The sequence below is a fragment of the Bufo gargarizans genome, chromosome 5 (assembly GCF_014858855.1).
Source record: "Bufo gargarizans isolate SCDJY-AF-19 chromosome 5, ASM1485885v1, whole genome shotgun sequence".
In the NCBI taxonomy this organism is placed as follows: domain Eukaryota; kingdom Metazoa; phylum Chordata; class Amphibia; order Anura; family Bufonidae; genus Bufo; species Bufo gargarizans.
Genome location: NC_058084.1, coordinates 14,459,935 through 14,481,384, shown reverse-complemented (window position 1 = coordinate 14,481,384; position 21,450 = coordinate 14,459,935). Strand labels below are relative to the sequence as shown.

General features: G+C 43.0%; 1 protein-coding gene across 2 annotated transcripts in view; it reads right to left on the bottom strand.

The window, feature by feature from the left end:
- Positions 1-2,794: 2,794 nt before the first annotated feature.
- The window catches only part of AGO2 (argonaute RISC catalytic component 2), a 91,441-nt gene continuing 72,785 nt past the window's right edge, over positions 2,795-21,450 (bottom strand). For both annotated transcript variants that reach the window (XM_044292805.1, XM_044292806.1), the window contains exons 11-19: positions 16,991-17,124; positions 15,582-15,766; positions 13,537-13,696; positions 11,012-11,102; positions 10,630-10,824; positions 10,403-10,537; positions 9,476-9,577; positions 8,984-9,183; positions 2,795-7,425 (exon numbers count right to left, since the gene is read on the bottom strand). In XM_044292805.1, the coding sequence (XP_044148740.1) occupies positions 7,317-7,425; positions 8,984-9,183; positions 9,476-9,577; positions 10,403-10,537; positions 10,630-10,824; positions 11,012-11,102; positions 13,537-13,696; positions 15,582-15,766; positions 16,991-17,124 (1,311 nt within the window). In that variant the 3' untranslated portion in view covers positions 2,795-7,316. The remainder of the gene's footprint in view (positions 7,426-8,983; positions 9,184-9,475; positions 9,578-10,402; positions 10,538-10,629; positions 10,825-11,011; positions 11,103-13,536; positions 13,697-15,581; positions 15,767-16,990; positions 17,125-21,450) is intronic.

Below are 21,450 nucleotides of genomic sequence, written 5' to 3'. Positions count from 1 at the left end.
AGACAAGCAGCACATTTCATTTCTGGAAAGTGGAGTCCCCCTTTAAATTCACAGCTAGCCAATGCAAACACATTGCTCTACAATCTTGCAAGAAACAAGCTGAATTAAAATGAAGCCCATTCACTTATATTAGCCGAGGCTAGAAATAATCTGCTAAATTCAAAAAATACATAAATCTCTTTAGTAATAAATTCTGGCGGCAGCCGATCCCTTGTCATAAAAGCCCCCTTGATGCTGCACCCCTAAAAAACCCCACAGCACACCCTGACAGCACTGTATCACACGCCGAGACAGTAATAACTCACACGTAATATAAAAGATTAGCACCCTTGATAGTGTCACCACCTTCACAATAAGACGAAGCCTTGATTGTCCACACGTAGAAATTACACAGAAGAGGAACTGTGGAAGAATCAGCCTGGCCTTACTAAAAGTGAGCACGGCTAGAAGCTGGCGTGTATTGGCATCTCTATAGGAAGAAGCGGCTCTGGGAAAACCACTTGATCGCTAGTACAGTGGCACGACACCTCAGCTTAGTATCCACAACCAGGCAATGGTTTTGGCTGCTTTAACAAAAAGAAAACATTTTTTGGCTAAAACTCAAGTCTTTGTCACTTATTACTATGAGGTCAGGAGGTAGCCATTAAAGGGGTTTTCTCATCATGGACAATGGGGGCATATCGCTAGGATAAGACAATAAATGTCTTATAGGTGCAGGTCTCACCTATATTGAGAACGGAGCCCCGCAAGTGAAGGAGGACGCACTGCGCTTGCGCAGCCGCCCTCCATTCATTTTCTATTGGGCCGGTGAAAATAGCTGAGCGCTGACTCGGCCATTTCAGTCAGTGCCATAGAAATGAATGGGAGCGGGGGCCACGCATGCGCGGTAAGCTCCTATTCACTTCTATGGGGAGCAGGCTTGGTGGTGGCCGGTCCGGAGTTCTCCAACCACCACCTTGTGGGGCTTCCGTTCTCTATATAGGTGCCGTCCCGCATCTATGAGACAATAGGGGCATATCCTAGCAATATGCCCCCATTGTCCATGATGAGACAACCCCTTCTATCTACTACAGGTTACGACAGCAGCCTCATCTAGTAAAGCAGGGATCAGCAACATTGGCACTCCATCTTTTCAGAAACTACAACTCCCAGAATTATTCATTCACTTCTATGAAAGTTAAAAAAAAACAGCCAAACTTGTTTGCATGCTGGGAGTTGTAGTTCCTCAGGAGCTGGAGTGTGAAAGGTTGATTATCCTTGTGCTAAAAAAAAAAAATCCCAAAATTTCATCTATGCCCACACTATAAAATCCGAGTCTGTAATCTGCAAAGGGTTGGTGACTGTTGATGGACTCCGGGAGCTGGACCTGGCACCGCGGATGGATGAACCGCCACTGAAATAAGAGGATTCCTTATAATAATAAAATAGTACAAAAACCCAAGTTCTCCCCCGAATGAAAGGAAACTCTTAAGTGTCCCCAACATTTTCAAAGCAATGAAATTATGGCTTTAACCATCCATCAGATTGTCATCAAAAAGATTTGCCGCACAATGACCGCAGTGATTGAGCGGCTGCGTGAAACGCGGGGACACATGGGCATGCAGAAGGCTCCATACCCTGCAGTACCCTGGCATGGCCACTACACAGGGGGTGTAGTCTTCTGCTTCTTGCCCTGTACGCTGTAGGTTTTCCGTTGCAGGCAGGTGCCCGAAACAGCCGATTGGTTGGGTGCTGTGTGTCGGACCCCCGCCGATCTGATACTTATGACCTAGAAAAACTCCTTTGAAATATTTGTACAGCCAATAGAATATAAAAGCTGGCTGCATCAGAGTGGGGTTTTCAGGTCAATTTTTAGATGACATTTTTTGTCATTTAGTTTACGCCACACCCCGCACTACAGCAAGACAACTATGCAGCAGTGAAGTTTGCGTCCACAGTGACCTCACGACACGTGACCTCACTATTCTATGGCTACCGTGGGACGTTCTGTCACTATGGACGCAGCTTCACCGTGGCCTGGTTGTCGCACTGCGGAGGAGCAGAACAGCAAACATATTACAAAGTTCTTATTATAAATTCTTGACTTTTTGGAGTCCTGGTTATAGTCCTTTAGGAACATATTCCACTTGTGGCCACCACATTCACACATCTCCCTCAGCCATCGTCACCAATGGCGTCACCAGTCTCATTACAGTATGGAGGCGGCACAAGCCGTAGTAAAATGCTGGTGATGTCACCTGAACTTGCAAGCAACTACAACAGCCACTAAAGGCATCACAATTGTCATGGACTATACATAAGAGAAGAATTGCAAAGGATCAGCTGGATATCATCCGAGCAATACAAGTCACAGTTCAAGAAATGCTGGAATAACTAATGAGTCACAGGACAAGTCTGCCCAAGGACAATTCCTATGGGCTGGAGCCATGCAAATTCGACAAGTCCCCGTGGGAACTTTCCCCCCTAAGGAATAATAGAAGTTGTACTGGAGACCACAACTTCATGAGGCACCAGCCTTGTAGACCCAAATCACACCGAAGACAGAGCAAAAAAAAAAAAAAAAACACAAAATAATCTAACCACTTAATAAAGGAAGAGCAGGGGCTGCACGAGCAGATTTCTTCTAATTACGGAAGGACTAACTTCTACTGAATGTCCTATTCCTCTGTGGAGGTCGGGTGGGCCTGGCTATAGGCACAATTCTGCTTGCATACAGAGAGTCCACGGCTGATGGACACATGCAGGGATCCACTGCCTTCTCCTTCTCTTAAGAATCCCCATTTTTTGTCCAGAGTGGAATGTGATTATAAAGAGTCTCTCTCTCTGTCTGAAGGACCTGTCCTATCCTACACAGACAACCCATCAATATGAATAGGCACTGTGTAATGCTTCTTCCCCCCCTGCGGAGGCGCTGCAGGGAAGCTGAACACTTAGGGCAAGGTTTCCCTAACAGATTAGAGAACATTGCTGAAGGTCCTCAGCCGTGGAATTTTTTGCGATTTGCTTATTGTCAAAAGGCCCTTCTAATAAGTAGGGACATGTCTAAACTGGAGAACCCCATTAACATGACCAAAAAAATGATGCCTCAATAACCATGGCAGCATGTGCTATCGTGGACTCTCCCCTCCCAACCTTAAGAAGAAAATGGTCTCATCAGTGGGTGGATGAGGGAAGCAGGGGGTAAGTCATGCATAACCCGGACTCTTTTCTGGAGCACATTCTCAGCTATATTCTAGCAGATAAGTGACTGACCACTGATTTCCGATTTCTGTTACTAGCTTATGCTACGTGTAACCCACAAAAAAAAAAATGTGTTTGCATGCGTGAGGCCTAACCTATATATTTTTTTTATTTCACCACATCCTCTGATTTGGTGAACGCTCAAGTAAAAAAATAAAAAATAAAGTGAACTACAAAGTCCGGCAAAATAACGTCTATTACCATTACAGCTTTTCAACCGAGAGCTTAGGTAGAAATCTGACGGCCTTTGATCTATTAATATTTTTATAATTGTACCTGGCTCCCTTTCCATTACAAAACCAAGATCAAAAGTCTCCCTAATTTCATCTGGGGTGCGGCTTTAGTGCAACTACTTATACAACATCTGCCATTTATGATTTGAGTGCAAACTTTTTAACAGAAGCAAATCTGCTTACTGACACCAGGAACACGAACAGAAAACTCAATCCTCACCCCACGTTATGGTTCAATGCATAGATTCTTCTTACAAAAAAGGAAAAAAATTATAAAAAAAAGAAGCACCACACAATGTAAATGGTAAAGGACAGGTCTACCGAGGTTTTCTTTAGGGTTGTTTCTGCTGCCTGCATGGGACATAGCAATGAGGTAAATGTATGCAGATTTAAAAACTGGTACTAACCCACCCCCCCATCATTCATTGCAAAGATATGGATCGGTTTTCAGAAAGGAAAACCATCATGAAATGTGCTCTGAAGCAGTGATCCCAACAGTTGCAGAACTATCAGTCCCAGCATGCCCTGCAACAACCACAGATAGGAAATCACTACTTTAAAGGCTAGGATATATAGTCAGACTTAAAGGCAGCCCCATTAAGGTCCTCCATCTACAAGTCACAGCAGCTACAGAGAGTTCTCACCTTCTGGAGGACTCTGTGCATCCATGTATTACATCTTGTAATGAACAGCATGTAATGCTTTAAGTCACCTGTGGGGGCGCGCTGAAGAAAAGCTCAACATCCGTCACCAAATTTCTCCACAGATTGCAGCTGATCATTTCAATCGGTGGATGAACATCAGATGGAAAATGAGCAACTGATCAAGAGAACTTGTGGCCAACAGCCCTACAGACCATGCGCAAAGATTTCAAAAGAAAGGACCTGCCTTTTAATGGCAGACAGGGAAGAAAGGTCAGCACTGACTGAGGCTGGCCGGGTCTATGGTCAGCTTTAAAAGGGATTTTAGTCATTTAAGTAAAAATGCTACAAAACAGTGCAATACCTACAGTCAACACTTTAATTTCTGTCCATGTCAATCAAAACAACGACTTCTCCTACCCTACAGGTTTTGGCTAAATGCTGAAGACGGGTTAGGCAGATGATAGAACTACTATCAGCACGTTTGTGTCTTCAGACACGGAGGCAGATAAGGCTTTGGTCATATGCAACTGATCGCCAAGCCAGAATGGCTGGCCGGTGTTTGAGATTGTGCTGGGACTTTCTAATGATAGAGGGCAAAAGAGCTGCTTCAGTCCTCAAATTTCTAGTATATGAAAAGGCAGGGATTATTCTGCAGGGTTCAGGAGCACTATCCTGCAGACAAACTGACATGGGTAATTTTGTTTTTATACATCAACATTAGGAATGAGCGAATAGACATCGGATGAAACATCCGAAGTCAATTCACATAAAACTTTGTTAAAAACCTTTTACCGAACTTGGGTTCGGTGAACCGAAACAGAGTTCGGTAAAAGGTTTTTAACAGTAGAAATTAATTCCTGAAGTCCCGCGAGACTTCGTGAAGTTATAACTTCGGCCCATAGGAGCCAATACATTCTAATACTGTACAGCGCGCTCACTCCATACAGTATTCTAACAAAGTTGGATGCGAATCGACTTCGGATGTTTCATCTGAAGTAGATTCGCTCATCCCTAATCAACATATATATTTCTACTTTTCTTAAGTTGGCAGTTACTACCCATTGATAGCCTTCCCGACGTGTCCTTACATGACGACAAACCCCCTGTGCATAGACAATTTCCCTACCAACATGTTCTGAATCAGGGAAACAGGGCCACACGTCATTAGCCCCTTCCCAAAGAAACCTATAAAGTCATTAATGAACATACAGAAAGAAGTGGAGGAGCGCTAAATGTTTAATGTAAGGAAATGTCAAAGCAATGACCAACATTTTCATGATAGTTTTCCATGAATTCTTGACGGTCCACAATATCAGCACCTAAAGCATCAAAGGTGAATCGTATCCCTTTGAGGAGGAAATGTTCTATAAAAAAAAATCAACATATTCATACCCCCCTCCTCCCCTTAAAAACTTCCTAGGTATTAATTACATCCAGGCCTTGACACACGCTAATGAAGACACATCTAATAAATGACAAGCAAAACCGGCAGTCTTCATCGACGTTTTACTATGGGAGACATCGTCTCCAACATGTGGCTTTCCTGCGGTAGCAAAACTACAATTGTCATCAAGTTCTAACAGGCGGTGACCTGCTGGGAGTTGTGGTTTTGCACTAGCCGGAGAGCCGCAGGCCGGAAACAGCTTTCCTATATTGACATTTCGAGTGTTAAGGCTCAATACATAAGAAAATCGCATGCCCATGGTTTCATGTAGCAGACCCAGGCTACTGCACTGTACAAAAAATGGTCATGATATTGCTTAAAAATCGAGTCTTTGTATTTAATCTCATTACAGAATTGCATATTCCTTAAAGCATAGGAGGAGCAGGAAAAGATAAATATACAGGTAAATATTAGAAGGGGAGAAAGACAAAAAAAAAATATGACAAAAAATAAAACAGGTTGCATATGAACGTCTTTGAGGCCTGACAGCATTAGAAAGCATTGTAAAACACAGTGCGGGCGCCTCGAAGACTAGAGTATAAAGAGACGAGTGTCAGTATTTGTGGTTAAAAGTGTCAAACTTTTGCTGCCTTTAAAAGCTGCAGCCTAAAAAGAATATTTTTGCATAAAAAGATTTTTTTTTTAGAGTTTAAAAAAAAAAGTTTATTTTCTTCCCCGTTTTCTTTGCTCCTCACAAATAACCCTGTTTGCAACCAGAGGGATCGGAGAGACATTGCTTCTTATTGCATTGCAATGTATGACGAGCCCTCTGGCAGTGAAGCAGTTCCATAAGATAAGGGTTTAGTTTTTTTTTGTTTTATTATATTTTTTAAAATCCATTCACTGCCGGTGGTCCTGTACAGGCTCTACAGGTCGCGTTGTCAGTGCAAGGGTTAAAAAACAGGACACCACTTAAAGCCAGAGTACATAACATAGGTTAATAGAAATAGGGTGATCTGTGTAAATAAAATAAATAGCACGGCATCTCACATTAATACTGCTAAAATAGAATATTTTTTTTCTGTACATTAGCTTAACATGATTGTACTGTCCACATTGCAACAGACCCGTATTAGTCAGCAACCTCAGAAAAAAAGAAAAAGTACGAGCGCAGCCAGACAAATGCAATAATTAAAAACTACGTCTCAGAGCTTCTGAATGGCACAGTTATAAAAACAAACCCTAGTGAATACTATAATATTCATCCTGTAGTCAGACCTGACCGCCAGAGTAACTAGTGACTTTATAAATTACAATATTTGACACAAATCTTAGAGGAAGAAGAAAAAAAAAATAAGTTTTCACTTTAAATATTTAAGGCTTTAAGAACGTCAAGATCCTTTTCTTCCTCTATTATTTCCCTAGGCTGCATCATTTATCTGATCACCCAACGTGACGTTTCCACAGAGAAAAGCATTTCATAGAGTTCTGTGTTTTTTTTCTTTTTGTGAGCCCTGAGAGAACGGTTAAGTTGAACCTTTTCGTTTAAAAGGGTAATTTTTGTAAACTCTTCTATATATTTGTGTGTATTTCACAAACCTCACAGGATTCAATGCAGGTGGTGGCGTTCGAAATGAAAGAATATTCGGTGTCTGGACGGAAGGCTGGTTGGACGCTGAGGGCCTTGTGAGACTGACGGGGCTGCGGGTAGATTGCACTTTTGCTGGATGTCACTGTAGAGGAGACTACATTACAGGTAAGTGCAGCTGGTCTGGCGTGAATGCTCCTTCGGGTAGTGCCTGCTTCCAGCACCAGTTAAGCAAAGTACATGGTACGCAGTGTGTCCTGGTGAACTTGAACTGCCTTAGCAAGTGCTTGATGGTCTCTGCCATTGCTCTGACCTGAAGTGTGGCTGCCTTCGGCGCTATAATAAAAGGACATGAATTTACATCATTATAAAGTCAATAGAAAAAAAACATGGAGCAGGAGGAGCTGATACTGATATTTAAAATATGAAATTCACTCATCCCTAAGCAATGTATGAACATACCCTTACCCATCCTGGTCATCTATAACCAGAGGTTGCACTACACTAAAATGGCTCCTCTTTCCAGTTTTGAGGAGTATTTTTGGCCAAGGAGTAAAAAAGTTGCAGTAATTTAAATAAATAATACGTAGGCCTACATAATGTAGGGCTTATTCACGTTCACATCTGTTTTGGCAGGTCTTGCATGCAGACCCAGAATAGAAACAGAACAGACTCCATTATAGTTAATGCAGTTTGTTCAACTCAGTTCAAGTTTGTTTTGTGCTGAAACAGGGACTTCCGTTATTTTCGTTGTTCTGCTCATCTAACAGGGCAGAATAATAGAAATAAATAGCGGTGGTGTGAAGAGGTTGGTATTTATGCAGGGAAGTCACTACTACTCTCCCCTCTGTTCTGCCCCCTCCAACATACAGTCCCACGTAAATATCACCACCTCTCTCCAGCCCCTCCAACATACAGTCCCATGGAAATATCACCACCTCTCTCCAGCCCCTCCAACATACAGTCCCATGGAAATATCACCACCTCTCTCCAGCCCCTCCAACATACAGTCCTATGTAAATAACATCACCCCATCAAACAGAGTCCCATGTAAATACCAGCACTCCTTTCCCTCCCGGATAGGGTTAATAAGCCCCTGGGGGTCTGCAGTGAATGCAGAGCAGACAATTATAGCCAAGTGATGAGGTACAATGCTGAATATGACTTCTATGCACTTTATCACTTGGTTATAACTGCCTGCTGTGCATTCACTTCAGACCCCTCCCAGGGGCTTAGAAACCCCCCCAAGCAGACACCCTGACCAAAGTTTATAAATGCCCACCAGGAGGCTGCTTACCCCAGAAGGCCACCACAACGCAAGCAGCATTAAACACTGGGACCCTGCTGCACGAGTCTCCCACAACACCCTCAGAGCAGTGCAGCCCGCCCAAACTGATCAATAGGCAGCTTTCTTCCAAATAACTAGTGTGAAGCTTTGTTATTGTTTATTACAGGCACCAACAATTATATCCTTGTGCCGCCTGCTGCGTTCATGAATGGCAGGGAACTATCGAACGCATATTAATACGCCCAAGACATTTTTTTAGCACATAAAATGTCCTGTACAGGTATCTGTGGTGCTTGTACAGGCATTAGTGCAATCTGTGTCCGAGACTATACATATTATGTATCAAAACGGCCAAAACACAACAGTGCAACCCAATCTATATTCTCATCCAACACCTGTGTTTTAGTGTCCATTTACTTTTTTGTATTTTACTCCATTATAAATTAACAGCCCTGTGTATCTACAGAAAAAATGCTTTTTGTAGGCAAAAATCGCTAAAAAGTGTCTGGTTACCTAGGACCAAAACTCTGGTTAAGGGGTTAATCAAAGCTGTATACAAATGAGACGATCACAACACAAAGTCGATGACATTTATAACTAGCGTACCTGTCGTGCTCTTTATCCACCAGGTGATATCTGGCTCTGAAAGCCACTAAGTGTGCGTAGTATGCAGGAGCGGGGATAGAGACGGATCGAGTGCAGCGGACGTAAGTATGGCACAGCTGGTAAGTGAGGATTTGCAGTTCATCAGAGGAGAATCTGTTATCGTCCCAGAGAACGTGATAGTGAGAGGGTCGGCTCGTTCCCTGTATTGCAAGAAGATTGATGTGTAAGCAAGAGAGTGTTCTAAGACCAGCATGTGAAATAACTCAACCACAAGTTATGAATAAAAGTTTCCTAAGGTACGGGTCGTAATGTCTGGGAGTCCTAAAACCCCATCGCCCTGCACAAAGGACCAAACTGAAGGAAGGATTTTACTCATTAGATAGAACTTCATACAACAATGGTCTGCAGGTACTCTACGGCCTTAGACAGGCTTTATAGCCTGCAGTAACAAGCGACTCCTAGTAAATATCCTGCATTCTCACAGAGACCTACCTGTATACCAGCGTGACTACACAGATAAAAATCAAACTCTGATGGGTGTGTGATCTTTGTGTCCACTGTGGTACCAGCAGGTATATTTCCGCTTTTTCCAACCTGTGTGTTGACAGAAAAATATTTTGAGACGATAGGAGACACATTGCAAAAAACATGGTGCATACTAGAGAACAGTCACCTATGGTATATGTCACACATTGCAAAAAACATGGGAGACACATTGCAAAAAACATGGTGCATACTGGAGAACAGTCACCTATGGTATATGTCTGCAAAACTGAAACTGTACTAATGCTAAAGATTACAGCTGACTGCTTTATTTTTTTGACATACAAACAGATGTTAAAGGGACATTCTGCTGGATCTGCAAAGGGCAGATGATTTACCAGCTTCTCATCGCCGGCTCCCACCCCCCACCCCCCTCTGCTCCTGCAGGCCTGGGCTCCAACGATGTTAACTTTTGCCACGACGCTGCCGGATGCAACAAAGTCCAAACAGACGCTGACATCAATGGCCGGAAGGAGAGGGGAGTCGGTAGCAAGTCATCTACCTTCTCCTTCTGCAGGTGCGGCATTCTTGCACAACACCTTTAAAGTACTCTTTTAGTGTTCTCTTCACATTAAATAACCATCACACTTTTTTTTACAGTCCTGTAAATACCTAATGTAAATTGTTTTTAAGTTTTACGTACAGTGCATTCAGAAAGTCTTCGGTAATTCCCTCTGACCACAGCTATCAAATAATTAAACAGATTCCAGTCCTTCGAGCAGGAGCTAGGCTGATGTTAACAGCTGAGCACCCTGCCAGAGTGAATGGGACACCCCTGCACAGATCATCTGTGGCCCTCAACAGCCACTGATAAAGGTGGACTGGAGTAACGGTTAAAGTTAAAATTTCCCAAGTGATTTTTCCTTCGGCGCTTACCCGTTCGTTCCTATCTGTACAGAAGAGCCTTGTATGATGCCTTTTCTGTACAACAATGAAGGTAATTCCAGGCTGATAATCCTTCTCCAATTTAATGCAGGCTTCTCGTATGGCAAGCAGCTCGTGGTGTAATACCTGAAATAAACCAAAACGTGTTCAGAACTCAAAATTATATCTGCAGGACAGGAGCAGTCTCAAAATGCGCTGCTGTATATGGAGAAACCTACCTGCTGAAACTGCCCCTCAGAAACACCATCCCTATAGAAAATGATCCTTGTGGGCTTAAAGCGAGTAGACTTGTAGAACTGGATGAGCAGCTCTCGGACCATGGCGGCCAGGTCCTGGATAATCTCCTGTCGGTGCTGCTGCACTCTTACGGTGGCACAGTATCGGTTCGGATGGGCATCCATGCTACCGACAACCTACACATACCACCACAGAAAGTCACAAGTTAGTAGCCTGGGTGCTGTAACGGATAGGCGGGGGATTGTTTTTATTTTTTAAATATGGCAAACAAGGCAAATGTTCTATGGGATATTCTAAGAACAAAGGCTACTAATAAAATAAATACAAGAATAAATATCTATTGGATATAATGTGGTTTCTTACCGCAGCAATGGAAGGCTTCTTTCCATCCCCTGCAGGAGGATGAGTGACATCTGCTCCAAGGAATATGACAGGCTGCTGAAACACTGGAGGTCTGGAATAAATTTTTTTATATAAATAAAAAAAAGTTCAACTTTCAATTTTTTTTTATGTATGGCAAATAAAGTGGAAGTCCAAGCAATGAAGCCCCTGAAAACGTGCCTGTAAAGTCATGGCTGTAGTCTAGATGTCTGCCACAGGACATATGGAATAGCACTAGTGACAGGCTGCAGTATGTCTTTAACCCCTTCCCACACACCTCTGTGCACATAAAGTCAGAGGTTGAAGGAGTATGAAATAAAACACGCGGCAGACTTTTTTAAAATAAAAAAATGTATTTTCTGCGCGCACACTTAAAAAAAATAAAATAAATAGCAGTGCAAACTGAGCAGACAATCAGTAATGGACACTACTGATTGGTGCTCAGTGGTTGCAAAATGCACATACGCAGATGGGCATTCGTCCAAAAACCTAAATGACACTAAACTCACACCAACTGAAAAAAAAATATAAAAAAAAATATAATAAATATATATATATATATATATATATATATATATATATATATATATATATATATATAATTTTTTTCTTACTACCACTAACTGCAGCTCTTTTTACACACCCAAAGTAAAAAGAAAAAACAATAACCTCAAAAATGTGCAGATGCTACGGGGCATACTACGGATCGCTGCTCTGCAACACGCCCGCACACAGATCGTGCATGCAAAAACTGCAGTATAAAAATTCACTACAGTGAACACTGGCACCAAAAATGGTAAAAAGCAGAGTGGATCCAGCATGCATGTGGGTCCAACACTCCCTGAACTAAAACTTAGCACAAATAATCCGCAGGTGCTGATCAGGCAGGTATGTACTGAACAGCACTTGGCGGTCACAGTTTCGCACGCAAAAAAAGTGACGCAGAGCTGGAAAATGGTAAAAAAAAAAAAAAACAACACAAACAAAGGCGTCCAAATGGCGTCCGTAAAAAAAAAAAAAAAAAAAAAAAAAAGGACAGGGTGGGATGGGGGGAGGGAAGGGACGGAGGGGGTTAAATCATCAGGAAAGGGGTTAAATCTCTGTGGTGTGCACCACAAGTCCCAGCAAGCAGCATAGAAACCTCTCTGCCTCTTCTGGAGTGTTGTTCCAGCCAAAAGCAGCGCTGGCAGGGGGCCCACAACACTGGTGTCCCCTTCCTCACCTCGGAGAAGACCGGTGCTGACTTGTTCAGCACCTGCCATCTCCCCCTGACCACCTCCCAACCCTCCCTGATACCTCTGACAGCTTCCTGCGCTGCAATGTGCTGGTCTCACTGATCGGCCAATCGCAGTGCTTGGAGCTGCAGGGGAGCGGTGCAGCACCATGCTGCCCTTACCTGACATGGCTGCCTGCCGGTACAGGCATTGTGCCGCGATTCCCCCTTGATCATTCCCCAGAGCCCCACAGACGTTAAGTCACGTCCATTTGCGCCGTATATGTACGGCGCTGGTCGTTAAGGGGTTAAACTTCATTTTTTTTTTTTTTCTTATACTTTATTTAATAACTATTTCCCCCTTAGGGGCTAGAACCTGGGATCTTTTGATCCCTTGTCTATTCATCCTAATAGAGTTCTATTGGGGTGAATAGGACCTCACACTCTCCCTGCTGCCCTGTACACACAGCAACAGGGAGCTTACCATGGCAGCCAGTGCTTTAGTAGTGTCCTGGCTGCCATGGTAACTGATCGGAGCCCCAAGATTTCACTGCTGAGGCTCTGATCGGAACTGCCACTGCCACCAATGAGGAGGAGGGGACCCTGTGGCCACTGCCACCAATGAGGAGGAGGGGACCCTGTGGCCACTGCCACCAATGACTGTCAGAGGCCGGGTGCCAGCTATGTGATTCTGCAGCCGCCACCCGCAGCCTGTATTTGTATTAATGGGTTAGTTATCTTGATTAGTGGCGCAGTGGCCACAGCCCCTCCCCTTATTGTCATTGGTGGCAGCGGCGGCACAGTGGGGAGGGAGGGAGAGACTCCTTCTCTACTGTGCTGCTGAGGAGAAGATGGCGCGGCTGAGAGAAGTGCGTGCCATGTTCTGTGATACTAGGCTGTGCAGTAGCGCAGCATAGTATCAGTAAAAGGAAAATCGCGGTATGAAAATCGATCCGGGTACAAAAGCATCGGTAATTTGATACCCGGTGCAACCCTAGTCACGTTATGAGCGAATTCAAAACGGCCATCTTCCATGGCATGTGGGTGAAATTTTATAAACGTATCCACTATGCTGCAACTGTAAAATTATGCAAATTTCCCACCTGCAAATTTACAGCATTTCTGCCACGTGTGGCCACTTCAAACGCTTTGGCCTTCAGGGGAAACCGGTGTGCATAGCTGGTCTGAACTGCAGTGTGGTTGACCTAACCGCTTGTAAGTTTAACAGAAACCTTCCCTCCATATTCCTATTACATATTCTCCTACAGAGAATCACTGCTCTTGGGGTCCTTACCTGCCCTGGGGTAACAGGATGTTATTGACTCCTCCTAATTTCACGTTGATCTTAAGGCAGAGGTTTGACAGCGTCTGTGGCGTGGTTCTCTGCACATTCTTCATCTGCACACACTGCGTTGCCATTCCCAACACAGTGTCTCCCACGCGCTTCACCTCAGCTAAAAGCAAAAGGGGAATTATTACTTTTCGACAATGACAGGAATATGACTGCTGCTGAAAACATACTCGGATGGCCTGATCAGTCTACATATGGGGTCTACTTTAACCCTTAGGCCTCTTTCACACGGCCGTTGCAGAAAAACGTGCGGGTGCGTTGCGGGAACACACGCGATTTTTCCGCGCAAGTGCAAAACATTGTAATGCGTTTTGCACGCGCGTGAGAAAAATCGCGCATGTTTGGTACCCAAACCCGAACTTCTTCACAGAAGTTCGGGCTTGGGATTGATGTTCTGAAGATTGTATTATTTTCCCTTATAACCATGTTATAAGGGAAAATAATACATTCTGAATACAAAATGCATAGTAAAATGGCGCTGGAGGGGTTAAAAATAATAATTTAACTCACCTTAATCCACTTGATCACGTAGCCCGGCATCTCTGTCTGTCTGTCTTCTGTGCTGTGTGTAGCAACAGGACCTGTGGTGACGTCACTCCGGTCATCACATGATCAGTCACCATGGTAAGAGATCATGTGATGACCGGAGTGACGTCACCACAGGTCCTGTTCCTCCACACAGCACAGAAGACAGACAGAAGAGATGCTGGCTACGCGATCAAGTGGATTAAGGTGAGTTAAATTATTATTTTTTATTTTTATTTTAACCCCTCCAGCCCTATTGTACTATGCATTCTATATTCAGAATGCTATTTCCCCTTATAACCATGCTATAAGGGAAAATAATAATGATCGGGTCTCCATCCCAATAGTCTCCTAGCAACCGTGCGTGAAAATCGCACCGCAACCGCACTTGCTTGCGATTTTCACACAACCCTATTAATTTCTATGGAGCCTGCGTTACGTGAAAAACGCACAAAATAGAGCATGCTGCGATTTTCACGCAATGCATAAGTGATGTGTGAAAATCACAGCTCATGTGAATTGGCCTATAGAAATAAATAGGTCGGGATTCAGTGCGGGTGCAATGTGTTCAACCGGCGCGGAATACTCGCCTGTGTGAAAGGGGCCTTAGGCTCCCAGTGCCATACAGACCAACGGCTAATGTCTGCATCAATAATGCTGATCGCAGTCATTTAAGCCATTCATTGTCAGTGGGGACAAAACAGATCAGGATGCATCAGTTCAGTTTGAGGCTAAACACAAAACTGCTGCAAGCAGCGTTCAGGAGTCTGCTTTGCAAAATGCAACAAACCGGATCCGGCACAGAAATCAATGTAAGTCAATGGTGTCAACTCCATTTTTTTTTTCCTGCTTTCCACTACATTGTATGCCATATTAAATTGTGGCATTAAAAAGTACAACTTATCCCGCAAAAAACAACCCCTAATACGGCCATGTGAACGTGAAAATAAAAAATGGCTCCAGGAAAACAGGGAAGAAAAACAGAAAACCTCCAGTATCCAAGGGGTTAAAAGTCACAGACCACCACAACAGCAACCAAGACCCTCTCACTAAGGGTGCATTCACACGACTAAATGGTTTGCGGTCCGCAAAAGACGGATACCCTCTGTGTGCGTTCTGCGGACAGCACATAGCCGGCGCTATATAGAGAATGCCTACAAGAATAGGACATGCTCCATTTTTTTTTTTTTTGCGGGTCCGCGGAACAACGGATGTGGACAGCACATAGTGTGCTGTCCGCATGTTTTGCAGCCCCACTGAAACGAATGAGTCCGCATCCGTTCGGCAAAATTGCGGAACGGATGCGGATCCTTTTATACATTCGTGTGAATGCACCCTTATACATATGGCAAGTAAATGATCGCGGCTGCAGTCAGACAGCAGGGTCAGTCACTAGCAAGAAAACAATCCCAGCAGAGGATGCACAGGACACAATAGTGTGTTCTGATGTTAGTAATGCTCACCATACACAGGCGTCTTCCCAGGAAGGATTACAACAATCAGTTGTAGACCCGTGTACGTGTTCTTCAGATGTCTAAACATCGGTTCCACGCTATCTGCTCCTTGGGCATATTTGCAGAAACACGGCTGCCCTTGGATGGGCATACCAGCATCACGGGAGATTTTCCGCAATTGTTCAGTGAAAGTCCTAAGAAAGCAAATGGGGAGGGGGGGGGAATAAAACAAAACATTAGCAAAATTGCTAGTATTATAAACTCACCAAGGAAAGCATGGAGAAGGCCTACAACCGATCCAGGACAAATGATGGAAGAACAGACATGCACAGGAGAACCTACACCAGCTGCGGTTCCCTGCACAGCTCGGTGGTCAGAATGGCGCTGGGACACCCACCGATCATGAACCTCTTGTTGATCAGGAGGGAGCTGCCTAATGTCCTGAAGCATGTATGTCACAATGAGCTCATGGGCATTGTACCCACAGGATCCTAGCTGGATACAGGGAATGAGGGGCCTCAAATTTGCGAGGCTCCGATGATTAACCACAGCAGACAAGTGCCTAGCAGACCATGCCAGAAGGGGCCATTTTGGAAGTGCAGGCTCAGGGAGCAGACAAGCAAGTAAACATAAATTAGACATAGTAACCAACTGGCCATCTGCACCGCTGGTTTAAGAATGCCCATTACTAGCTGCAATGATGTGCTACTCCCAGCACAAGTGCAACTGGAAACAGATTGCTGCTAACTGCAATATTACAGAAAAATACATATCACAAATTACACCATCCAGCAATTATTAGTGCACTTGCCCTGCCCCATTACTTTGTAATAAACATGCAACGTGTCAATTAACGGGATATGACAAACAATATAAATTACAAGTCTATTTTAGGGTCACAGGATATAAATCACCAGAAAAGATAATCAGAAAGTGTTAAAAAAAAAAAAAAAAAAAAAAAAAACAACCACTATTTTTCCAAATCTATAAACCTAAATATCCGAAAGCATGTGAAAATTGGGTTCACAACACAATTAAAAATTAAGCCTGCATTGGGCACGGAAAAAAAAAAGTTGCAAAAGCCACACTATAGCTGGACTTAAAGAAAAAATAAAATATATATAAATAATTATTATATATATATATATATATATATATATATATATATATATATATATATATATATATATATATATATATATATATATACATATACATATACATATACACACTCAGAAATTAAATGTGTACCAAAATAGCCAACTGGAATCTGGTCACGTAAACCCAAAATACCCTAAGAACTGAACCAGGTAAAAAGAAAAGCCTCTAATGTCATTCAAAACTTTTTTTTAAAATAATTTACAAGAAAAAAAAGTTTAAAATGAAAGTTTAACAAAATATTGACTGCAAGGACTTACTTCAGATGGAGCTCTGTGCACTGCCGCTGAGGAGCAAAGCAAGCAATGGCCCACACCTTTATTTCAATCCCGGTGTGAAACTGCTTGTTCCTCATGTCCCATACACCCTGCACAGGGGTAGCAATGGCCTTATTCTGAAACGTAGATAATAAATATATTCAAACGCATATTGATAGACACAAGCACAAAGAAAAAAAAAAAAAGCAGCTTTACACACTGACAAGGCGATGCAGCAAAAGCATGTGCACGTGTGAAAGGAAAGCAAACTGGTTATCGAGAGAAACAGAGCTGAACGCTGGTCATGCAGATCCCCATTAACCCCTTCAACCCCCGGGCCTGTTTTCACCTTCCTGCCCAGGCCATTTTTTTTTTTGCAAATCTGACTTGTGTCACTTTGTGTGGTAATAACTTTAAAACGCTTTTACTTATCCAGGCCATTCTGAGATTGTTTTCTCATCACATATTGTACTTCATAACAGTAGTAAAAATGAGTAAAAAAAAAAAAAAATATATAATTTTTTTATTTATAAAAAAATAAAATACCAAATTTACCCCAAAAAATTAGCTAATTTCTAAATTTCAATTTCTCTACTTTTATAATAGATAGTAATACCTCAAAAAATAGTAATTACTTTACATTCCCCATATGTCTACTTCATGTTTGGATCATTTTGTGAATGCCATTTTAGTTTTTGGGGACGTCAGAAGGCTTAGAAGTTTGGAAGCAAATCTTGAAATTTTTCAGAAAATTTCCAAAACCCACTTTTTAGGGACCAGTTCAGGTCTGAAGTCACTTTGAGCCTTACATAATAGAAACCACCTAAAATGACCCCATTTTACAAACTACACCCCTCAAGGTATACAGATTTTACAAACTTTGTTAACCCTTTAGGTGTTCCACAAGAATTATTGGAAAATGGAGATGACATTTCAGAATTTCACTTTTTGGGCAGATTTTACATTTTAATCCATTTTTTCCAGTAGCAAAGCTAGGGTTAACAGCAAAATAAAACTAAATATTTATTACCCTGATTCTGCATTTTATTTTATTTATTGTTTATATATTTTATATGTAAAATTGGGAAAGGGGGGATTTAAACTTAATATTTTAGGGTACTTTCATACTAGCGTTTTTCTTTTCCGGCATAGAGTTCCGTCCTAGGGGCTCAATACCGGAAAAGAACTGATCTGTCATATCCCCATGCATTCTGAATGGAGAGCAATCCGTTCAGGATGCATCAGGATGTCTTCAGTTCAGTCATTTTGACTGATCAGGCAAAAGAGAAAAAAACCGTAGCATGCTACGGTTTTATCTCCGGCGAAAAAAAAAGCTGAAGACTTGCCTGAATGCCGGATCCGTCCTTCCAGTCTGCACATGCGCGAGCGGTAAAAATGTGTAAAAAGATACAAGACGGATCCGTCTGTCCACATGACAAGCGGATGGATTCGTTCTTGCAATGCATTTGTGAGACGGATCCACATCCGGATCCATCTCACAAATGCTTTCAGTCACATCCAGATTGGCGGATCCGGCAGGCAGTTCCGACAACGGAACTGCCTGCCGGATCACACTGCTGCAAGTGTGAAAGTAGCCTTAGTGTTTGCGTTTTTTTTTACTTACTATTTGCCCCCTTAGGGGCGGGAACCCTTGTCCTATTCACCCTTAGGCCCCTTTTACATGGGTGAGATTTCCATGCAGGTGCAATGCGTGAGGTGAACGCATTGCACCCGCACTGAATCCGGACCTATTCATTTCTATGGGGCTGTGCACATGAGCAGTGATTTTCACGCATCACTTGTGTGTTGCGTGAAAATCGCAGCATGCTCTATGTTGTGTGTTTTTCACGCAACGCAGGCCCCATAGAAGTTAATGGGGCTGCATAAAAATTGCAAGCATCCGCAAGCAAGTGCGGATGCGGTGCGATGTTCACACATGGTTGCTAGGATGAAAGTCTATTCACTGTGTTATTTTCCCTTATAACATGGTTATAAGGGAAAATAATAGCACTCTTTAATACAGAATGCTTAGTAAAAGGTCAATTAAGGGTTAAAATATAAAATAAAATAAAAAAGAACTCCCTTCCTCCAATTGATCGCCGGTCTCCTGTTCTTTCTTCAGGACCTGTGGTGACATCACTGTGCTCATAACATGGTATATCACATGATCCATCACCATGGTAATGGACCATGTGATGAGCTCAGTGACGTCACCACAGGTCCTTCGACAGGTCCTGAAGAAAGAACAGGAGACCGGCAGCTACGCGATCAATTGGAGGAGTTTAGTTCATTTAAAAAAAAAATTTTTTAACCCTCATTGGCACTACGCCACCAATTTTTATTATACTGGGTTGTTGGGGGGACGCACTGCGCCACCAACGAAGATAACTGACCTGTTAATACAAATACAGGAGGCAGGTGCCGGAATCAAACACCGGCATCCGACCTCTATGACAGGGAGCTGCGATCCGCTGCAGTTAACCCTTCAGGTACTGCTCCCTGTTATAGGGGTCAGGTGACTGCTATTTGATTCCGGCACCCGCCTCCTGTATTTGTATTAACAGGTCAGTTATCTTCATTGGTGGCGCAGTGGCCACAGCCCCTCCCCTCCTCCTCCTGTCTCTTCTTATTGGCGGCAGCACAGGGGGGGGGGGGGGGGGGGAAAGACTCCTTCTCCTCTGCGCTGCTGAGAAGAACATCGGCGGCGGGCAGAGAACTATCATCTCCTGTGCCCCGCCGCTGTATTCAACTGCAGAGCTGCGGCGGCGGGTCTAGTCGCAAATGGCGACAAGACTAAAAAGTCTTGTCGCCATTTGCAAATTCTAAGTCGCATTGGCGACCATTTTGGTCGCCATCTGGAGCCCTGATATGTACTCTAAAATAGTACCAACAAAACTGCCACCCTATCCCGTGGTTTCCAAAATGGGGTCACTTTTTGGGAGTTTCTACTCTAGGGGTGCATCAGGGGGGCTTCAAATCGGACATGGTGTCAAAAAACCAACCAAGCAAAATCTGCCTTCCAAAAACCGTATGGCATTCCATTCCTTTCCTTCTGCGCCCTGCCGTGTGCCCGTACAGCAGTTTACAACCACATATGGGTATGTAAAATACAGAATCAGGGCCATAAATATAGAATTTTGTTTAGCTGTTAACCCTTGCTTTGTAACTGGAAAAAATGGATTCAAATGGAGAATCTGCCAAAAAAGTGAAATTGTCTCTATTTTCCATTAATTCTTGTGGAACACCTAAAGGGTTAACAAAGTTTGTAAAATCAGTTTTGAATACCTTGAGGGGTGTAGTTTCTAAAATGGGGTCATGAATTTTTTGGACTCCATTTTACCAGTGTCATGAAGTACAACATGTGATGATTAAAAAAAAAAAAAAAAAAAAAGAGCCTGGTCCTTAAAGGGAACCCGTCATTAGTTTGATGGTGTCCTAACTAAGGGCAACATAAATAAGTGACTGATTCTCTTAGCAAAATGCTGGGTCACTTTCTTTAATTGACCCAGTCAATCTGCCAACATCTTGTATTGAAAAGCTCCAGCGGATAATGATGAGTCCTGAATATTCATGAGCTCCTGACTCTCCCCGCCCACCTGCTGCTGATTAAGGCCTATTGCACACGACCGTATGGCTTTTTCAGTGTTTTGCGGTCCGTTTTTCATGGATCCGTTGTTCCGTTTTTTTGTTTCCGTTGTGTTTCCGTTTCTGTTCCGTTCCGTTTTTCCGTATGGCATATACAGTATACAGTAATTACATAGATAAAATTGGGCTGGGCATAACATTTTCAATAGATGGTTCAGGAAAAAACGGAACGGAAACGGAAGACATACGGATGCATTTCCGTATGTGTTCCGTTTTTTTTGCGGATCCATTGACTTGAATGGAGCCACGGACTGTGATTTGCGGGCAATAATAGGACATGTTCTATGTTAAAACGGAACGGAAAAACGGAAACGGAATGCATATGGAGTACATTCCGTTTTTTTGCGGAACCATTGAATTGAATGGTTCCGTATACGGAACGCAAAAAACGGCCAGTAAACGGAAAAAAAAAAACGGCCGTGTGCAATAGGCCTAACAGTTATTTTCCATATGATTTAGCAACAGGTGGGCAGGGGAGTTGCTATAGCTCTGAATTAAATAAACGCTGGACTCAATGACATCACGCTGGACTCAAATCAGCTCATTAGCATGCGGCGTCTTTGTGTGTATATTATGAGGTAACCATCTGTCACACCAGTAAGTGAATACATCTAAGGCACTTTTTAGTAGTTAATGATTGTTTATAATTAGATTATAATCAAATATCCACATAACAGGTTCCCTTTAAGGTGAAATATGGCCCTGTCCTTAAGGGGTTAAAGGCCCCCTGATGCACCCCTACAGTAGAAACTCAAAAAGTGATCACATTGTGGAAACTAAAGGGATAAGGTGCCAGTTTTATTGGGGTACATATGATT